The sequence below is a fragment of the Crocodylus siamensis genome, chromosome 8, assembly GCF_052110815.1.
Source record: "Crocodylus siamensis isolate JL-2025a chromosome 8, ASM5211081v1, whole genome shotgun sequence".
Taxonomy (NCBI): domain Eukaryota; kingdom Metazoa; phylum Chordata; order Crocodylia; family Crocodylidae; genus Crocodylus; species Crocodylus siamensis.
The window spans coordinates 78,524,103-78,545,320 of NC_143402.1; the positions used below are offsets into that span (position 1 = coordinate 78,524,103).

At 54.9% G+C, this 21,218-nt stretch overlaps 1 protein-coding gene across 4 annotated transcripts in view; it reads right to left on the reverse strand.

Moving 5' to 3' along the window:
• Positions 1-13,461: 13,461 nt before the first annotated feature.
• RPTOR (regulatory associated protein of MTOR complex 1) overlaps positions 13,462-21,218 on the reverse strand; it is a 258,055-nt gene continuing 250,298 nt past the window's right edge. For 2 of the 4 annotated variants that reach the window (XM_090059361.1, XM_090059358.1), the window contains 3 exons: positions 17,629-17,745; positions 16,937-17,066; positions 13,463-16,206 (listed from right to left, as the gene is read on the reverse strand). In XM_090059361.1, the coding sequence (XP_089915487.1) occupies positions 16,138-16,206; positions 16,937-17,066; positions 17,629-17,745 (316 nt within the window). In that variant the 3' untranslated portion in view covers positions 13,463-16,137. Of the gene's footprint in view, positions 16,207-16,936; positions 17,067-17,628; positions 17,746-21,218 lie in introns of all 4 variants that reach the window. The other 2 variants (XM_090059359.1, XM_090059360.1) reach the window with 2 other exon arrangements.

Consider the following 21,218-nt stretch of genomic DNA (forward strand, 5'->3'; position numbering starts at 1 on the left):
GCAGGTGTGCATGCATGGGGGAGGGGGTGCACATAGGCGTGCATGTGTAAGGAGGGGGTGTGCGTGCGCGGGGCAGGGGTGCACATGGGCAAGGACACGGGGAGCGCAGGAGGCCCCAGGGATGCAGCACCGGTCCCTCCAGGCCCCCCTGGGTCTTCAAGCACACTTGAAACCTAACGGCGACCTTGTTATCACACAGGTCTCCCCGCAAAGGGAAGGGCCACCTGACTTGGTCAGCCAGGACCCTCCAGCGCTAGGACCGATGGCGTCACTTGTTCGGCGGCTTCGTTTTTCGCAGAGGTGGAGCGGGGAAACCGGATTTGCACAGCTCCAGGCCGGGTTTTAAACTCTGTCGAGGGGGAAGAGAGACCGCGTGTCATTCAGCAGCTTCGGTTCAAGCGCTTCGCACGTTGCATCCTCCCCGGTGCCATTATTAAGCACGTCAGGCCTGCTCTGCTGCCGCCCACAGAGCGACTCGTAACGGCCTTTTTGCCGTGAGGGTGATTTAGATGGACGTGATGACGAGATCTCCAATGTTTGTTGAAATGCCTCGCTGGACTTTTTTTTTTCTTTTGCCTGTTACCAGCTGCAAATTGCTAACCGGGGGTCACAGGCCTCCAGAGCGGTTGCAGCAATCCTGTATGCCCCTCTGGCTTCACGGACTTAGCGCTCGCAGCCCTTTTCGGAACGGTAATTTTTTTTTGAAGATACGCATGAAAAGAAAATGTAAAATATTAGCTCACGGCATCAATCCCCTGCAGGGAACATGAGCTGGGAAGGCTGCTGGGATCCCCCAGGCCCAGGGAGACGAGAGTCTGGAAGGCACCGAGAATAAAACCTGCAGGGTAGGCATCGCTGGGTGCCACTTAGAGATGCTGAGGACCTGCAGGAAACGTGATGCCTGAAGGGGAGAAGATTCATAGATGTCAGGGTCAGAAAGGACCAAAAGATCATCAAGTCCGACCCCTGCATAGGCAGGAAAGTGTGCTAGGTTCAGATACCGCAGCCAGATGCCCACCCAGCCTCCTGTTGAAGACCCCCAGGGTAGGGGAGGGCACCACCTCCCTTAGGAGCCCGTTCCAGACCTTGGCCCCTCTAACTGTGAAGAAGTTCCTCCGAATGTCCAGTCTAAATCTGCTCTCTGCTAGCTTATGGCCATTATTTCTTGTGACCCCCAGGGGCGCCTTGGTGAGCAGAGCCTCACCAATTCCCTGCTGCACCCCCAGGATGAATTTTTCGGCAGCCACAAGGTCGCCTCTTGACCTTCTCTTGCGGAGGCTGAAGAGGTCCAGGTGCCCTTGTCTCTCTTTGTAGGGCTTGGCCTGCAAGCCCTTAACCCTACGAGTGGCCTCCTCTGGACCCTCTCCATGCTGTCCACATCCCCCTTGAAGTGGCGCCCAGAACTGGACGCAGTATCCAGCTGTGGCCTGACCAGCGCCCGACGGAGGGGAAGTATCACCTCCCAGGTGCTGTTTGTCATGCATCTGCTGATGCACAATAACGTGCCGTTAGCTTTGCTGATGACTTCGTCACGCTGACGACTCACCTTCATCTTGGAGTATGCCATGACTCCGAGATCCCTTTCCGCTTCTGTGCTGCCGAGCCGGTCATTTCCTAGGCAGCAGGTGTGCTGGACATGTCTCCTCCCCAGGTGCGGTGCTTTGCATTTCTCCTTGTTAAATCGCATCCTATTGTTTTCTGCCCATTTGTCCGGCCTGTCCAGGTCTGCCTGCAGTTGTTCCCTGCCCTCCGGTGTGTCCACTTCTCCTCGCAGTTTTGTATCATCCACAGACTTGGATAGAGTACACGTCACTCCCTTGTCCGAGTCACGGATGAAGACTTTGAAGAGTATCGGTCCAAGGACCGAGCCCTGTGGGACCGCACTGCCCACATCCTGCCAGGTCAATACCGACCAGTCCACCCCCCACCCCCGGGTATGACCCTCCAGCCAATTTGCCACCCACCCAACTGCACAATCATCCAAGTCACAGCCTCTTAACTTGTTCACCAGTATGGGGTGAGATACCGCATCGAAGGCCTTCCTGAAGTCCAGGACCTCTGCCTGACGCAGGAGGTACATGGTCCCACCGCGGGGAATGCCGTACCGGACCTGGTACTGGCAACGGGGGATGACACGGTGGGGGACGTACAGCTCAGTGGTCACCTGGGGGACAGTGACCATCAAATAACAGAATTCACCATAAGGCGCAGAGTGGGAAAGGTGACTAGCAGGGTGGAAGTGCTAGGCTTTAGGAAGGCTGACTTTAGCGAGGGGGAAGGGGAGGTCAAGCCAGTGCAGAACCAGGCATTTTGGGAATGCGTTGTCCCGTAACCGATGATGCTCGGGGAGAGCAGCCATCTCGCCGGTCCTCCACCAGGTGCCACTGCGGGTCCATGCAGCCGTGCAGGCTGCGCCAGGGAGCTGCGAGCCCGCGGTGCTGTAGCAAGCTGGGGGTGCCCTCTCCCATGCAGCCTGCTGCAGACCCAGGGGTGTCCCAGGGTGGGTCTTCACAGCCCCGCAAAGCTGCACATTTGACCCCATTTCCACCAAGGGGCAGCAAGCAACCCAGGCACTTAAGGAAGCTGCAGGAAGCCCCCCACCTCCACCTCCACCTCCCAGCCCCGGCACATGCCAGACCTGAGACAGCTGTGGAGGAAACGTAAGTGCTAGCTCGGCGCTGGGTCTCCTGGGCACGAGCACGCGCATGTTGCCCATCTCCTGAGAGCGCAGGTGTGACCAGGACTACACCTTCAGGGCTGCAGCAAGAGAGGCAGGAAGACAAACTTCTGCCATGCACCAGGGAGGTTGGAAGGGGGATGCGGCTTTCTCCAAGCTGACAGAGGAGATGCCGGGACATCCCAGGTTGCAGCACCCGGTGGGGATGGAGGCAGCCAGGCCCGGTGAGATGCTTTGCAAGAGGAAAAAAGGCTGCTCGCATGCGCCCGTCCTTGGAGACATGGAGAGAGCTGATCATGGCGCTATCCCCACAGGAGCCAGCTTTCAAACCCAAAAGCCTGGTGAACACAATTGGCCATAGACTTGTTTTTGGAGAACGTTTTCTTTCATGCAACCCAACCGGGAGGAAAAAAGCTGGGCTGGGAGACGTCCAAGGAGCCCTGCTCAGGTCGGACAGACGGAGAAAAGGAGGGTGCACAACGCAGCAGGGACCCCTCGGGGACGCAAGGACGTGCCCCTGGCCTGCGGCTGGGAAGCGACTTGCCTGGTGGCCATTCAAAGGGGGCAAATCCGTGGGTCTCCTGCACTTGAGCGCACAGGGTTGCGAGCAGCATGCGTGCCTCCAGGCCTTCACAGGGACAGGCAAAGAATCAATCTTGCAGGAAGCAGCCATGAGATTTCCTGAGGTTGCACAGACTCCCTCGCTCCGCTGGCAGGGACCGCGCAGCAGCTGCGTGTGACAGGGAGGAGAGCAGACTGCACGCATGGAGCCGGGGCAGGGGGCATCTCGGAGCAGCAAAATGGACTGACCCCCTGGGGAAACCAGCCCCAACCCCTTGGCAGCTTGGCCCTGCCAGACCAGCAGGCATGGGTGTGGGCGCACGTCTGTACGGGCAGTGCCACGTGGCGGGTGATTTAAGTTTGCTCCAGTGGGAGCACTTTGGCACGTCTTCCTGGCATCTGCTGAGCCTGGCCTGGCTCCCCGTGAGCCCTGGGGATTGCAGAGATGGAGGTCAGGAAACAGGGCAGCTTGGTGCAGGGGATGAGAGTGGGCCCTGGGACATGGACCAGCCATTAATAGGATCACCTGCTCTCTAATCAGCCTAGAGGCAGCCCTGATGGACGAGACACCGCCAGGCCCCACGTGCTGGCAGGGATCGGCTGGGGAGCAGGAGCTGGGACTCACGTGTAGGCCTCGATGCCTTCCCCTTGGCTCCTAGCACTGCCGCCGGCATGGGTGCGTGTGGTATTAGGAGCCCCGTGGCTGCAGCAGACGTGGCTGTGGTTGTGGCGCAGCCGGAGGGGAGGATGCAGCACGCGGTCTAAACACAAGCCACGTCTCCGATGCAAGAGGCAGCGATTGCCCCCACCAAGGTCTCCTGGGGGGCTCGGGCTCCGAAGGACCCTTCCCCGGCAGCGAGCACGTGGTGGGTCCGGTCCGTGAAGAAGCCGCCTGCTTTACACAGGAGGAGGGAAGCGAACCCAAGTCGCTGTCCCCACTGGCCCACGAGGCCAGGAAAGGCACCGCACCACGGCCTCCGTTCGCTGCCACAAGGAGTAATAGGAGCTGCCAGCGGCGACTGGTGGCTCCCTGCCTACCTGCCAATAGTCGCCTTGGGTGCTGATGAAGTTACTGATTTTGCAGATCGTCCATGGGCTGCAGCACGTCCAGACTGCAGCAGTCGCCTCCGTGTTACCTGAAAAGCTTCCCCCACTAACGTGGGTCTGGCCAGAGCTGCCAGCCAGGTGGACCTTGCTTTGTATTGGGGCAGGAGGAAAGAAACAAGAAGAGGCGTCCAAGGAGAGTGGCCACTCCTCAAGGAGACGATCCTCCAAGCCCAAAGGGAGGTAATCCCAACGAGGATCAAAGGGAGCAGGAGAGCACACAGCCCCCGTGGCTCACCAAAAGCATCTGGGAACGTCTCCTAGCTAAAGGGAGGTGCACACCCGATGGCAGGGGGGGCCATCCCCAGGGAGGACTACACCGCGGTTGCTCGGGGATGCAGGGGGGGTCAGGAAGGCCAAGGTGGAGATGGGACTGGGACTAGCAACCCGGATCAAGGACAACAAAAAGTCCTTTTTTAAATACAAAGGGGGCAAAAAGAAGGTATCTGGTAACGTGGGGCCCCTGCAAGACACACTAGGAAATCTTGCTGTCACACCAGATGACAAAGCTGACCTATTTAACGATTTCTTTGCCTCCATTTTCCTGAGCAGGGACCGGATCAGCCCCCCACCGGGCCCCCTCAGGCCCCGGGGAGGCGCGCCCAGGCCCAGGGTCAGGGCGGATCTCATCAGGGAGTGTCTGGAGGGACTGGACGTGTTCAAGTCAGCGGGTCCGGGTGATCTCCACCCCCGAGTGCTGGGGGAATTGGCTGCGGTCATTGCGGGACCCCGGCACGGCTGTACGAGCACTCGTGGGGCTCTGGTGAGGTACCGGAGGACTGGAAGAGGCCAACGTGGTCCCCATCTTCAGAAAAGGGAGGAAGGAGGACCCGGGAACTATAGGCCAGTTAGTCTTACCTCAATCCTGGGTAAGATTTTTGAGAGAATTATCCTGGCGCATGTCCCCGAGGGGCCGGGGGGGAGATGATGCTCAGGGGCAACCAACACGGGTTCATCAGCGGCAGGTCCTGTCAGACCAACCTGGCAGCCTCTACGACCAGGTCACCAAATCCTTAGATGCAGGGGGAGCAGTGGACATCGTCTTCCTGGACTTCCGGAAGGCCTCGACACTGTCTCTCACCCCGTTCTCATTAAGAAACTGGGGGCCGTGGTGTAGACACCCACAGTCAGATGTGTCGCCAACTGGGTGGAGGGCCGCACCCAGAGGGTGGTGGTGGATGGGTCACGTTCGACCTGGAGGGATGTGGGCAGTGGGGTCCCCCAGGGCTCAGTCCTCGGGCCCGCGCTGTGCAACATCTTCATCAGCGACTTGGACGAGGGGGTAAAAAGCACCTGCTCAAATTTGCTGATGACACTAAGATGTGGGGGGATGTGGGCACGCTAGAAGGGAGCAATAGGCTACAGTTGGACCTAGACAGGTTACAGGGGAGGGCGGATGAGAATAGGATGGGATTCAGCACTGACAAGTGCAAGGTGCTGCACCTGGGGAGGAGCTACCGGCACCATACCTACAGGCTGGGGAACTCCCTTCTCGTCAGGGCAGAGGCGGAAAAGGATCTGGGGGTCATCATTGATCCCAAGATGAACATGGGCTGGCAGTGTGGGGACACAGTCAGGAAGGCCAACCGCACCTTGTCCTGCATCCACAGATGCATCTCGAGCAGGTCCAGGGAGGTGATCCTCCCCCTCTGTGCGGCACTGGTCAGGCCGCAGCTGGAGGACTGCGTCCAGTTCTGGGTGCCGAACTTCAGGAGGGATGTGGACAAGACGGAGAGGGGCCAGAGGAGGCCACTCGCATGATCAGGGGCAGCAGGGCAGGCCCTACGAGGAGAGGCAACGGGACCTGAACCTGTTCAGCCTCCACAAGAGGCGGCTGAGGGGGGATCTTGTGGCCTGTTACAGACTAGTCAGGGGGGACCAGCAGGCATTGGGGGAGTCCCTGTTCCCCCGAGCACCGCCAGGGATACCGGTCACAAGCTGGCAGAGGGCAGGTTTAGGTTAGATATCAGGAGGCGTGACTTCACGGTCAGGGCGGCTAGGGTCTGGAACCAGCTTCCAAGAGAAGTGGTGCAGGCTCCTACCCTGGGGGTGTTTAAGAGGAGGTTAGATGCACATCTTGCTGGGGTCGTTTGACCCCAGTACTCTTTCCTGCCATGGCGGGGGGTCGGACTCGATGATCTGCTCAGGTCCCTTCCGACCCGACCAACTATGAAACTATGACCCCCCCGAAGTAACAATGGCCTCCCCGGCAGCTCCGACTTGCTCTGCCAGGGAAGCAACCAGGAGCCCTCCGGACGTCTGGCCACTGCAGACACACGTGCCTTCACAGGACTTTGCTTTCAGGCCTTGGGTCTGCCCAGGCAGACACCCCGAAGAAAAAGGGCCATGAGGGGCACTGGAGGACCTTGGCAAGCCGGCTGGGCAGGGAGGAGAGGCCACAGAAGTGACCCTTGTGCCCTTGACCGTGGCCAGCCTGGCACCAGTCCAGTTCTCGTGGTGCGGACGAGTCTGATTTTCCGAGCCCTGAGGGCATGTCGGCACCCAGCTCCCATTAAGGTCCTCTTAACCCTCGCATTGGTGCTTCTGCAAACCTCTGGACAAGCTTTCCCTGGGGCACCCATCACTGAAGTCGCCGTGGGGCTGATGCGAGACTGCAAGAAGGAGGGGAGCTGGGGTCTGCCCCAGTGCAAATGGGGGTAGGGGGCAGCCAGAGCATCCCTGGGCATCGTTCACACTAGCCAGAAGCGTGAACCCCGGTTGGCATTCACTGCACTGCTCTTTGCTGGATCTGGAGATGGGTCCCACACCAAACCAGTGCCTGTCCCCTTGTCTCCTGCCTGGGTCAAGTGCTTCAAGCATCAGGTACTGACTGGGGCTGGGAGATGAAGAGATGCTTTTCTCAACCAGTCGCAGGCAAAGCGGTTTGCAAAATTAATAGGAGTGGAAAGAACCTGACTTATCTGATCGCAGCGCCTTAAAAGCCGCAGCCAGAAGAGGCTGCTCCTGCAGATGTGTTTGAAAGCGCTCCGGCACTGGTGCTCCTCCGTAAGATATAGATCAAAGTGGAAGGAGTGCCAGCCCCGGGCTGGGAAGATGCTCAGAAACCCTGCTTGTTCTCATTGCAGCCCTTGTTGGCAAGTGCATCCACGCAGCTTGCAGGAGAGCCACTGTAGAGGCGCATCCGCTGTCGACCCCAGCCCGTCCTGCAGACTGCCGGCCTGGGCGCAGCGTGGCGTGCCCTCCGGGAAGCGAGCGGGCTGCTCCGGGCCCTCCCCTGCACCTGGGCCACGGGCAGGCTCCCGCTGTGGTCTCCTGCTCCTGGCGCGTTGGCAGAGCTCTGGCGCTGGCCAGTGGCTCCTGCCTTACCGCAAACCGCATGGTGCAGCGCTGGGGCCAGGGCCCTGACGAGCCCTTGATAAAAGCTACAGGGTTTGCTTCCCGCGGGGTCCAGGCTCTCCTCTCTGCTACCGTCTTCAGGGAGCAGCTGAAGACAGCGGAGGCAATTGCACTCTTGGTCACTCCCAGGTGATAGAACAAAGAAAGCAACAGAGCAAAATCCGAAAGGAAGAGCAGGATTCAGTGGGAAAAATGAACCTCGCCTTGCGGATGTAATATCAGAGGGAATAACTACTACTACTACTACTACTTGGATAGCTCCTGGATATCACATGGTTACCACTCCTTTATTTCTCTCCACTTCCTAAATCTCAAAGGAGAGACTTCTGGCCTCTTTAGAAAAAGCCTTGGACATTGCATCCACAAAACGATGGGCACAAGGAACATACTGGAACGAACAAACCCCCTCCAGCAGCCACTCATAGTGCACAGGGTTGACTTTGCAGCTGCTTAGCATCTAATCACTCTTAGCTGCATATACTGAAGCAAAGGGAAAGAAAATAGTTTCACATGAGCCTATTAAGATGTAGCCAATTTTGGAAAGGAGGCAGAAAACGGTCCAGAGGGAAGCGGACGGTGGAACTGTTACGAGTGGTTCAATGAAGACAAACCTCGACCGAAGAGGAAAGCTGTTTGGGCCTCGCAGGTCCTGCCCTCTGATGGGAAAGGTCAACCACACTGAGCCAAGAGTTCCCCGTGGTGACGACCCAGGAACGCCCCAGGCTTTGTATCCCAGCTAATTGGGAAAATGCAGTAAATTAATTAACGTACAAACCACATGGGGGGCGGGGGGAATGAGCTCCTTCGTCAGACACATCGATGCAGGAAATGGTAATCAGTTTCCAGCTGTGCTGGAGACATGCCGATGGAAAGGACGTTGTGAAGGGAAAGATCCACCCCAAGCCCTACGGCGGATGCAGAATACAGGCCCATGCAGCGGTATTTTTATCCAGCAATTGAGGTTTGTTTTCATGTTGCTCTTGTCACTGACGGCTCTATAAGCAGCGCCTGCGGAGATGCTAAGATGCGTCTCACCATTAATTGCACTTTCGCTCAGAGAGCTCCTTTCATCTGCCAGGATCCCAAAGCACCTTAAATAGTGACGCATGAGCTACATCAGGGGCTTGCTTCAAGCCCTGGCCCAGGTGGAGCCCCGTGGCCATTTAGCAGCAGGCAGCAACGCGTTGCAGGTGCTTTGGGTGGGGGATGAAGAACACGTCTCATTGAAACTGCGCAGGGAACATCGAGTAGAAAGAAGGCGACTCCCCGAGAACACGAACCCACATGGCCCTGCCCGCCACGGCCCAGAAGTGTCAGGACATCTCTGAAAGACAGTAACCCCGTCATCCACCCCCTCTGCAACACGACCTGAGCCGTTACACCGTGACTGAGTGGCTGCTGGGATGAAGCATGAGAAAAGAAAGGCAGGCACAGTCCCAGGCCAGGTACATCCAGTGGAGACAGGGAAGTATCAGTGCCATTGCACGAGGCCTTGGATGCTCCCTGCACCTGGAGCGTGGCATGCAATTGTGTCCTGTTTCATAGCATCACAGATGGGGGGGGACCTCAGGAGGTCACATCTAGCCCAACCCCTGCTCCAAGCAGGACCAGCCCCAGCTACATCATCCCAGCCAAGGCTGTGTCTCACCAGGTCTTTCAAACCTCCAAGGATGGAGACTCCACCACCACCCTCCTTGTGAGAGTGTTTCCTAATATCCAACCTCAACTTCCCTTGCTGCAGCTTGAGCCCATTGCTCCTTGTCCTGTCACCTGCCCTCACCGAGAACAGCCCAGCTCCGTCCTCCTTCAGAGCAGACTCAACCGCAGCTCACGACTCAAAGCCTCGCTGGCACTTGCTCCCTTCTGCCCGGCTCTGGTAGGAGGAAAGGCAAAGCCTGCTGCAACCGCCTTTCGATCTAGCAGGTATCTACTACTGAACAGGCCACGACAGGAAGCACGCTCCAAATTTGACCCAGACGCGTCAGCGCTAACCACGGCACCCAGGGCTCTGGGAAGAGCGAGTGGAAAGAAAATTTGTATGACGACCCATTTTTAAGGCACCAACACGACAGCAGTGTTGGAACCCATCCCTGTTCAGCACAGCATTTAAACACCTGCTTCACTGGATAGTTGGGTGGTGGGCAGGTGGGGGAGACACCATCAGATCGCATCAGAGATCGTGTCGTCTCTCCTCCAAATGGAGCCACTTTGGGTAAATGTCCTTCCCCTCGCCCCCCAACACCAAGGCAGGCTCAGAAGGAGTGGAGGGAGACGTGGGGAGGGACAGCTGATGTCCTGCAATCCCCACAGCAAGAGTTATTACCCAGCACGGCTTATGAACGATTCACTCTCCACCAGGCCAAGCTGCAGACAACAGGGCTGCAGCTGCCACGCTCGAGTCACTATAAATCCATACCCCAGCTGTGGGGTTTCAAATCGAGTTATTTTTAGATGCATCTTGTCTGTGACATGACACCCTCTCAGGTGATCAAAGCTCAGCTAAACAATTAGGAACTGGAAGATGAAGGGCCCCGACTTCCAGAAAGGACTGATTTTTTTTTTGCCAGGGCTCCTTCCCTTTGAATCTGCTCGCTTGTTTTTGTGCCATCGCCCCATGCCCGCTCCGTAGGCATCAACACGAAGCTGCGCCCGCAAAGCCGAGAGCTGGAGAGCCCAGCTCTGCCAGCCCAGTTCAACGGGCAGAGCGCAGCCCTCACACAAATGGCAGATGAGTTGAGTCTCTGAGACATCAAACCCAACAGAAAGCTGAAGAGGGAACGAGACAGCCGCGGCCGAGTCCACCTTCCAAGTGCCAAAGGCTCCAGAGGTTTCAAAAGTCCAACCGGATGTTGCACGTTGTTGAGCATCTGGCAACAGAAGGTTTTAATCTGGTTGTAGGCCACAGGCAGGGCTCCCCCAGCCCTCGATTCACACAAGGATGACGCTGAAAGGGGACCGGGGTAAGAAATGAATGGTCAGGAGGTGGGAAACCAAAGCATGGGGCAGAAGGGGCAAGTAACAAGCAGGAACCGTCTTGTCCAGGGGGGCAGGACTTCCAGTGAAAACGCACAGCAAAGCAGGAGGTTTCCAGATGGGCTCAGAGTAGTGTCTGGTTATTAACCAGACACTATTAATTAATCGAACTGTGGTTATTAATATATGGGATGGAGAGAATCAGGGTCTACCTTCGAGCAGCTCTGAACGTCCCTGCATCCACCCGGATCCTCCGTTCCCTGCCCAGTCCTAGCCTTGCGTTTCCAGGCAGTTGGTCCTGCTAGGAAACAGCAATGGGAGGGCAGCTTCCAGCAAGAGACGATTCACACCGCTCCTGCAGAAATCACGCCCACAGTTATTTGCCAACAAACATTTTCACAACACAGTGGTGCGGTCCGTGGGAAGTGTTTGTTTCCCTAAGGACTCGCAACCCGGCTCTTCCTGCCCGGAGGGTGCCGCGCATCCAAGGGTGGGGGGACGTGGCTCCAGTCGGGCTTCGCAAGCGCCAGACACTGCAGCGGCAGGAAGGATGCACCAGAAAGACCCAAGCAGGAGGGAACAGGGGCCAGTGCAAACACCAGGAGGCAACAGCTGATTTTCCCAGCACCGTCTGCACAAGGCAGCAGAGTCTGCTTTACTTCATATGCAGTTTAGTTGCCACAAGCAAGACAGCAGCTTTGAGCTCCTATTTATCCTTCTCATTAATTTATACATGTATATGAATGAGGTCCAAAAAGGAACAGCAACCTGCCAGGGGTCCCACCATGGGAGGAAGCAGCTCAGCACGGCTTAGACCTCAGACAGCTTCTGTGTCTCCACCCTTTGCTCAAATTCAACTTTGCTGGTAAAGGGGCAATGGTGCAGGGCACCTGCTTACAGATGCCAAAGGGGGAGAGACTGCCCAGCACTTCCAAAAGCTACTCCGGCGGTGGCTAAAGAACTGAGTGGGCGAGCGGAAACGACTTCTTAGCACCCAAGAAACATGAAGCACGGTCCGCGTCATTGCAGAGATACAGCAAAGTGGGCGAACACAAGCAAGCCCCTGACTTTCACCTGTGAGAGTCCGGTCCAACAAAACCGATGCCGATTTCTGTAGGAACAGCAGCCTCTGCCCACAGGAGAGTCACGGCTGGGGTAACAGGGAGGTTGCAGGGTTGGACAGAGATGCGCCGGCAGGGTGATGCCTCCTAGAGCTGGAAAGCAAGTGGGTTCGGGGGGGCAGCGATGGGCACCAGCAGCCCCGGGCATCTGGCAGCATCTTCCGGGATGTGCTCGTCCCTGGACGGCACTTTCCCCATCGTCCTCTTCCTGGGACCCTGAACCCTGCAGCTTGGGGAGGGGTGCGCACCCAGGGCGCAGCAGCTGGGGCGCCTGGGGATGTTTCTCGCTGAAGATAAACAGTAACTTAGCAGTCGTCGTAGAGGATTCGAACCCGCACCGCGGACACGGCACCTTTGGGGGTTACCAGGGTAGCTGTTTTCTCCAAGACCCAGCTAACCCCGTGTCAGTTCATCTTCGGGAGCTGTCTGCAGCCAAGCGGGTTCCTCGCGCGGCTGTATTTCGCGGAGGCCTGCGGTCCGCACGCACAGAAACCCGTGTTAGCAGACGAGCTTGCTCCGTGCGGCATCGTGCCGTGCCACAGACCGCTTCAGGTATCCGCAGGGCCTGCCCCGGCTTCTCCGCCAAAGCCGCCAGCCTGATTCCTCCCGCTTTGTCAAGAAGGTGTCTGAGCCAGTCCCCAACAAAAGCAGTTTAGGGAGCGTGAGATAGGGACCGAGGCCTGGGGCTTGGTTCGGCGTTGTATGGGAGGACAAGACGGGCACGGCATAACCCGGGGTGGTAATGTGGATGCTCCTATGCAGGAGCTTAGCGTCTCCGAGTAATCCCAACAGTGGTGCCAAGCTCCGAGTCACGTCCCCGGCTATGGAGATGGACCGTCCGCCAACGGAGACTGCGCGGCGGCTGCAAACTCTTCGAAGCCCCCAGTGGCATCACCCCTGCCTTGTGCAGTGCAGATGCCTGGTGCAGCCCACCCCAACGTCTGTGCGGGAGCTGGGAGGGGCCCTCAAGGACCTCGGGCCAAAGCAGGGTTACCGGGGAGGTCTGTCTTCTCCCACAGCCCCACACAATCTTTCCAATCCCAACCCCGAGCGTTTTGGCCCCAGCATGCGCAGCCTGCCAAGTCCCAAATGCAGCATGACTCTGCAAGTGGCTCCTGCTCCTGCTCCAGCTCCAGCATCTGCTGCCAGTCCAAAAGCTCTTCCTCGCTCCCCTTCATCAGCTAGCTCCCCGGCCTTTCCCGCTGCAGGAAACCCCTCGCTGCCCAGCGCGGGGATGTCTCTTCTGAATGCCTCTGCCTGCCCAGCTCAGAGACATCCGAGCTGCAAGGGCTCGTAGGGTCTGCCCTGCACACCTGATGGAGCCATGAAGACCCCGTCCCTTCTGCTTAAACCGTGCTAAAGCCTGAGGTATCCCTAGCACTGACACAACCTACACCTCTCAATGCCCTTGTACTCACCATGCAAACAACCCTTTGCACATTGGCAGTGCAGGGTTTGCCTTGGGGAGATGATTAGTGACATCTGCTTGCACTCCACCTGCGTCTCACCAATGCAAAACCATCGCCAGTCAGCAATGGGGAAACCGAGGCCAAGTCCCTCGTCTGGTGTCACACTGCGAGTCACTGACAGAAGCGGGTATCGAACCCAGATCCTTCCTGACGGTCACAACAAGGACGACCTGACCACGGGACACTTCTGCATGTCTTTTTTATTAACCATTTATTGTCTGTAATCATTTTACTCTCACATTGCAATCGCGTGGTTTATTTATTCAATCTTTTTTTATAGCTTTTTTCTTTTTGTAAAATAAATAGAGATAAGTGAACTTTTAGGTAGGATACTCTCCAGATCCTTGGTTAACTTCATGATTGAATTTCTGCATCAGACCTGTAAAAATACAGCCCACACACACGCACACGCTTAGATGAAAGCTAAACAGGCCGAGTCAGTTAAAAACCACGTTTCCTGGCTGTGCAGGCTGGGGGCGGGGGCGGGGGGCACTCAGGGAATGCTGGTGTGAAGGAAAAGCAGCTTCCCGCAATGCACCTTTGCATTTTGCCAGGTACTTCTTGTTCTTTAAACAAATACACTGATACAAGTTAAAAATCTATGGTTTGTTTTTAAGCTGTGTACGTTAATCAGTTAATTGGAGATCCCCAACTCTTGGTTCAACACTTGCCAGCAAGCCCGTCATCGGCCATTCCCTGAGCTCAGTGCCATACACAGAGGGACAAGGTGCGGTCATCAGAGGTTCAAGAATGCATACCACTGCCGTTGATCACTGGCCACGTACATCTGTGTATAACAGCAGCTCAATGGGCCACCAAGAGGCATGACTATTGGTAGCCCACGTATCAGAAAAATGGATTTTTAGGTAGATTTCCTCATTGAGGGTTTGCTATAGTGTCCCTGCAAGGTGGCCTGCAGCCATTTCTAGTGTAGAGAAGAACACACTTGTGCTCAAAAGATGGGAGCAGCACATTGCTTTGGCCTCTGCCTTAGCCTCAGCCGCTCAAGGAACCCCGTTAACGGAGTGCTTTGAGATCTGCCTATGAAGCTCTGCTATTTGGACTGTCTTAACATCCAATGGTCAATTTGGAGACTGCTGCGCAGCCCGACTGCCCGGGTACCAGATGCTGCCTCCAGGAAGATGAGCTGGCTTGTCACGACTGGCGACGATGCTGGGAACCCCCAGCTGGGTTCTGCTGGTGAGGCGAAGCTGGTGTCCACAAGGCGAGGGATCGGTATTGTTCTTCTCCCTTCTCATGAACGCTAGCGTCATCCTTGGCCTCGTCAGCAGCAGTTTTTTGGGGCCTCTGCTCCCCAGCAAGGATGGTGACGGCAGCCAGAAGCAGTACTGCGTGAGTCCTCTACAGTGGGATAGTTTAGCATTGTCCTTGTGGTTATTTTTGCAGGGGGGGGAAGCAGGGGCAGTGGTCTCCTTGCCTGAATTAGTCGCACCTAGACCATACGTGATAGGGAAATCTTCCCTTGGTCATGGCTGCCTCTTTCCAAACACTGATCTCCAGATGTGTTGTGGATTACAAGGGACAGAAGCATTTGTTACACGCAGGCATGGAAAGGGTGGGAGGTCTGATCGTAACCTTCCCCAGAGGACCGGGGCAGGCGCCGGGGAGAACAAGCTACTGCTTGCCCCCTCTCCCTGTGGGTCAGCAGCACTTCTCTTGTGATTATAACACATGTGGCCATGCCCAGGTGTGTACATGCACACCGGGATAGCAGTGCACACCAATCTGCCCCAACTCCTACAGAAACACGCACGTATAGTCAGATGCACATGACCAGACGTGCGTTTGGATGCACACAAATATGCAGCTGGACGCATGCAGTCATGTGTCTAAGCATCCGTGTCTGTTAGCTAGTGGAATATTAGCATGTCTGAGTGAGATGAAAGCCTGTGGTTTAAGGCAGTGGTAAAATGAGTCTGGAGCCTCCTCGCTGCCTGTGCAGCGCTCAGAGGTTGTCTCATGCATCGGTGGAGTTTGTCATGGGTAAAAGGACTGTGATTACCAGAAGAGTGGAGTGAAGGAGACAGAAAGGACTCTTGCCCCTTCCCCTCAATCCCATGGGTGTGTGCTCATTAACATGGAGCTCCTCTGGTGACTCTCTGCAGTTTCCTCAGTGTCCTAAGGATGTCACCCATTTCCCATCCATTCTCTCAGCTCCCGAAAACCCCCTGCCCTCCGAGCCCCGCTCCTCTTTACTGCCAGGCAGATTCTTTTGCTTGCTTCGTCTGTGCCCTCCCTGAGCAGGAGCAGCAGGGGTTGTCTGCATGCAGGGCCGAACGTTTCCTCTTCCCCTTCTCTCTCACGAACACAGATCACTCAAGAGCAGGTGTCAGTAGTCTGCAGGCAACCGACTGGGCTCCACCTGCCTGCCAGAAGGGCTCCTGTTCGGCACAGGGCAGATGGCAGCTGGAGAGGTCTCAGGACCGAGTCAGAACGCAAAGAGCAGCAAGCAAGTCTTGACTTCATTTCTTAAGCAATCTACAGTCCAGCAGAACAAAGGAACAAAAACTAGAGTAAAAAGCCCCTCACGAGGGTATTGTCTCCTCCTGTCCGGCTGTGCCTGGAAAGCTGTGTTTCTTACAGAGAAGCAACCACCAAAACCTGAAGTAAACATTCCTGTTTTGTAGTTGTGAGACAACGGAGCTGAAAAGAAAATAGAAGATTGTCTCTCTTGCCCCCCCTCTCAAAATCATTCAGTAGCTAAGTCAGAAGGAAAAAAATGTGTTCAAGTCATGGGTTGCAGCAGCAGCCAACACTGAACATTCAAGTCGATAGTTTCACTATGTACAATACAGATGAGACGCGGCCCTGCCTGCTGGGGCTCCCCTCTCTCCAACCAGGCTGCCGTGTGCTGTTATCTGATCCGCTTCTCCACCGAGTAGACTGAGATGTAGTAGTCATTGCTGCCGACTGCCAGGTGAGGCTGTGAGGGAGAGCAAACCAGGGATCAACAGGCAGGAGTTGTGCAAATACAGAGAGGTAAAGCACAGTCAAGGGGGGGGCGGTACTTTCAGCAGTGCTGCCCCAATACCAGGGAACGTCCTGCCGCACCTGCCAATGTAGCTATGTTTCTGATGCTGCCCAGCCAGCTGGATCTGTCACAGGGAAAACTATGGCTGCCACTAGCTGCCAAATTCTAGCATCGTTCTTCTAAATTACTAAAGATGTTCCTGTTAGCAATGATCCCCTGGACTGAATACCACTGCGCTATCTACTGAGGGCCCTAGGAGCCAGGCCGGGCTTTGAACAATATCAGTGCTAAAGGGCGGCTTTGTCAGCTTGCTGTAAAAGCAGAGAATTTCAGGACAGTCAGCTTCCTCTCATACCCAGAACCCAAGGGCAGCAAATCATTAAGGGTCTGGCAGAAGTGTCCCAAGCAAAAAGGGAGACCAAGAGTATTCTGCTACTGCTTCATGGACATGGGAGCACCACGCAATTTGGCACCACTGGCTATATCTGCTGAGGATATGCGTTATCTGAAACAAAACCATGATGCACTGATAGAGTACGGAAACCAATTGGGAGGTTGAGGACTCAGGTGGCATTTAGAGAACTGCGTTGAGCAAAATCGTCTTTAGAGACTGTATAACTGGCCCCTCTCCCCTACTTCCAATTGCCAAAAATATTCCAGAGTTTAAAAAGCAGAAACAGACCCAGTGAGGATGGAAAGCCAGGCAGCTGATGGCTCCAACTCTTTGTCCCATAAATCCATCGTAGTATTTGATATTGTTGATCAGCTCACCATTCCCATTGTAGATTGCAGTGAACTGATTCATGGAGCCGCTGGAAAGCAAGAGAGAAAGCGGTATACTGACGCTGCCGACCAGATACAAAGCTTTGCTTTATTCCCTGCCTCTTGGCTACAGAGTTGGTTATAAAATAACCATGTGTACTGTGAGCGCTCAGAAGCGGGGAGATTGGTTTTAATTCACACCATGACGGCCTCAGTACGAAGGAAAGATTTACAGACAGATCATAACGGAGCACTGACTGATCTGTTATACACCAGGGGCATGACAGAAAATAGGAAGTCATGGCAAGTGCACACTCATGGAAAATAGATGCTCCCAACTCAGGACCCCCTTTTAGAGCCCAGCTATATGGCATGCTGCCTTTGGGTAGGAAGTTCAACACACAAGTGGCAGCACCAGTCCCCGTTACTTTGAGTCACCAGTGCAAAAGCTCTATGAAAGCATGCAAGGGTTAAAATACCTGAGCTGCGCCCATGGGAATGAAGCCGTACTGTTCATGGCAAAAGGGGAGAAAGGGACATGAAAGGTATTTGTAAGGATGGGTTCCTTCTCTCGTCCTCCCGCAGGGCAGGTGGCAAGAGGCTACTACCTACCAGGCAAAGAGATTGGCCTGCGGGTGAATGTCCAGGGCAGTCAGCCCTTTGACTATCTGCAGGACCCTCACAGACTCCGGCATCCTGGGGTCGAAGAAACGAACATCACCGTTCACGCTGTTAACAGAGCAGTTTTCACAACATTAGATTTTGCCCCAAAGCTGGGAGCAAGTCCTGTAGCCCAGGAGAGCAGGGGTGTGAACTGAGCACCACCCTCACGGGAGGGCTACAGCAAAGATGACCTTCAGGTCAGCGTCGCCCATCCTGCTGGCATCGTTACCACCTGATCCACCCCACCACCACTCGATTTTCAGTGGCATCCAAAATGTACCGGGTGCTACGCAAACAAGGGAAAGCACTGGCCCTGCCCAAGACAGCTCTATTCATACACCCTACATCACCCCACTATCACCAGGCTAGGAGTGCCTTCCCTGGCATACCACATGCCACACGGCAAGCATGGCAGACCGAGTCTCTTCACTGTCTTTTGGATGCGAGTGGCTTGTTCCATCAGGAGTCACTAATCACGTGGGCTATGATTCCCCGTTACACCAGTTGCCTGGACTTGGGCCCATAAGCCGCTGCTGTTCAGAGCCCCTGCCGGAACAGCCGTAAGGACACACTGATTATGTCTCAGCTACGTGCCAGTCCTTCAGTGACTTGACGGGAGGGGAGAGCATGTGGGGATGTGGGTAGCAGCACTGGGAAGATGTTGTGCTAACCAGGTAGAGCAGCTTTCAAAGACAGAATGGGCTGCCAGACAAGGGGAGCACTTGGAAGCACACCACTAGGTTTAAGCCTGCTGGCGCTGAAGAGGACGCATCTTGTTCTTCCCTTCGTCCACACGCCAGCAGTGATACTCCTGGGCCTGAAGAGCTCCTCTTCTGTGCCTTTCTGAGGGGATGTGTCCATTAATCTTGTGAAGGGGGGAAGACAGTCAGCAAGAGTCTCCCAGGGAGGCTCTGTACCTATCTGTCCTCTTTTTGTCCCAAGCCGGAAGTCAGCTGCCTACCTCTACAAAATGCCCTTTCTTCCCCCCCCAGAGACCGCAGGCAGCTGTAATGCAAACTGCAGCAGTAGCAAGAATACTTCCTTTGACTACTAGAAAGTCCCAGTTGGAGGAGACTGAAGAACAACCACTGCACAGATTACTCGCCTAATTACAGGAAGCTGCAGCTCCCGTCGTCGCAAACTTAAATTCAGGACAAAGTCATCTGCAGACGGATTTGGATCTTAAAGAACAAAGGTTTCAAACGGGTCAAACAAATGCAATGCAGCACATTCATTCAGAGCCTACAATATCAATAGGACAATTTAAAACTAAGCTGTACTTCAGTGGAAAACACTGACAGTCTCCAAATGGGAGTAAGGGTTTCTGCTCTCGCACTGCACGGAGAGGAACGTGGCTTGGAGAGCCTGCATCCAAGTTTCCCCGCAGTTTGTGCTTCGGAAGTCAACTACAACAATCCAGGGTGCTTACGGCACTGCTGGCAATGCAGCAGATGGCATCCCTCTAGTAAAGTGCAGGTGGTCTGGCACAGACAAAATGGCAGGGCACCACGTGGACATCTGCAACTCGGGAAGAAGGAGGTGGCAACAGCACAACACCCAGGAAGGGGCTCTGAGACCACGACCAGAATTTAGGGTTTCTGGCTGGTTTCAGTTAATAAAAGGATGAATCCTCCTATACTTGATGCCTTGCAGGCAATCGGCTGGAGACAATGTAGCTTCAGAAGCGGAGAAAAAGCCACCACCTGCATGAGAGTGAGAATGCAGCTTGTATTCCCTACGGGCTGATCCCAGGGGAAGAGGCAGGTGCAGAGAGAACTGGCCCTGGATACAACCCGACATGGTGTGGCGGCGACAAGGAAGATTTATGGCTGCTCTGACCCAGTAAAACAGTCAGAGTATTGAGTTGTGAGATAGGCACTGATACCCCATCCTGAAGCCTCATCTGAGCATCCATCAGAAGGTCCTAACCTTGCTATGAAGATATTAGACTGCACTGAGTCACGCTGCTGGCAGGCTTAGCGACACCAACAGAGACAGGGACCCTGAATCAGACGTCATTAGGCAGATGCTGAATCACGGTGTTGAGTAAATGTGAATGAACCTTTCCAATAAGGTCGCCCAGCAGGAATCCTTTAGGGAACATTAACCCAAGGAATGAGATTTAGAGATGGGAAGAAAATTAAAAACTTCCTTTGTTGCTGCTTGTTTGTTGAGATGAGGTTAGTCAAAGTTCACTCAATCTATGAGCAATCCTGAAACTTGGAGGGGATGCTTGACCCCCTGACTTGCTATCACCACTTCACAGCATACTTTTCCCACCAGGAGGAAGCAAGTCCCAGGCCCAGGTGCCTGCTCCTACTTTGCGCAGGACTCCTTGGGTCTTTAGGGTTGAGGTTTGGGAACAGCCTTCTGGAGCAGACTGCCAGAGGATGGGCTGACAGAAAAAAATTCAGTCTTGGCTTGAACACTTGGCTCAGCCTGGCCATGCCAAGGAGCAGACGGCCACCTTGCACCTAGGTTTCATGACCCCCTGAGCTCTAAGCATGTTTTGCTGGTGCTCGGGTCAAAATGGCTAATTCTGGGTTAGGAGCTCATTCCCGCATGCCATTGGATGCAGGGTAGAGCTCACTCCTGGATTCAGCTGGGTACTTCCTGCAAGGGTCTGGAAATAGCTGTACCCAAACCAGCTGCTGGAGAGAAGCCCTTTATGTTCAGCACGGACTGCAAGATCGAAGTCCAGTGTCTTTGGGATGGGGAGAAGGGTTTGTGGGGGCAGATACATCCATCCAGGTACAAAATTTTCTTGTGGAAAGGACTGTCTGCCGAGACAGGCACGAGGAGAGGGAGCAAGTGTATGTTCCTGCAGAGGCAGGCCAGGCATGCCAGCCTGGCCCCTGGGATTGCTGAAGGAGATTAAAATGAGGAAGATTAAAAACTCTAATATGGGAACACTACAAATCTAGCAGCTGCACCACTTAAGTCCCTTTCTTAAAAAAAAAAAAAGGTTATAAATCTTTGCCCCCACCTCAGGAAGGCAGCGCATCTGCCAGAATTGCGCTTTGTTTTCATTCCGTGAAGAAAGGAAGAGCAGCCTCTGTGAACAAACTGGGGCTTTGTGGCAATAAATTATATTCTGCTATCCTTTAACGGGCAAATAAATATATGCTGCTCTCCACACGGTATTTACCAGGCAGGCAAATGGATTTATGTGTAGAAAATTGCTAGACGGTGAAGTAATCCTGCACAGCAATATGCCCAACAGCTGCAACGTAACCCTCCTCCCTTCTTATGTTCTGTCTCATATGACCTGCCAAAGCTGTTTGCAACAAGGTAGGACAAACACCCGACACAATATGTTTCTCCAGGGTCTTTGGCTCACAGCTGGTCCTGACCCTCCTTTTGACAGTGATTTCTATACTGCCTTTTCTCCTTTATCTGTAAAAACGTACTAACCAGTGTCTGTGTCTCCTCTCTTCCTCCCCATCACGCTTTGGAGCAGGAGTTAATTACCGAGCCACGTGGGCAGAGAAAAGCGCTTTCATAACAGTGACAGATTTGCACTGCAAAGGAACAGGATG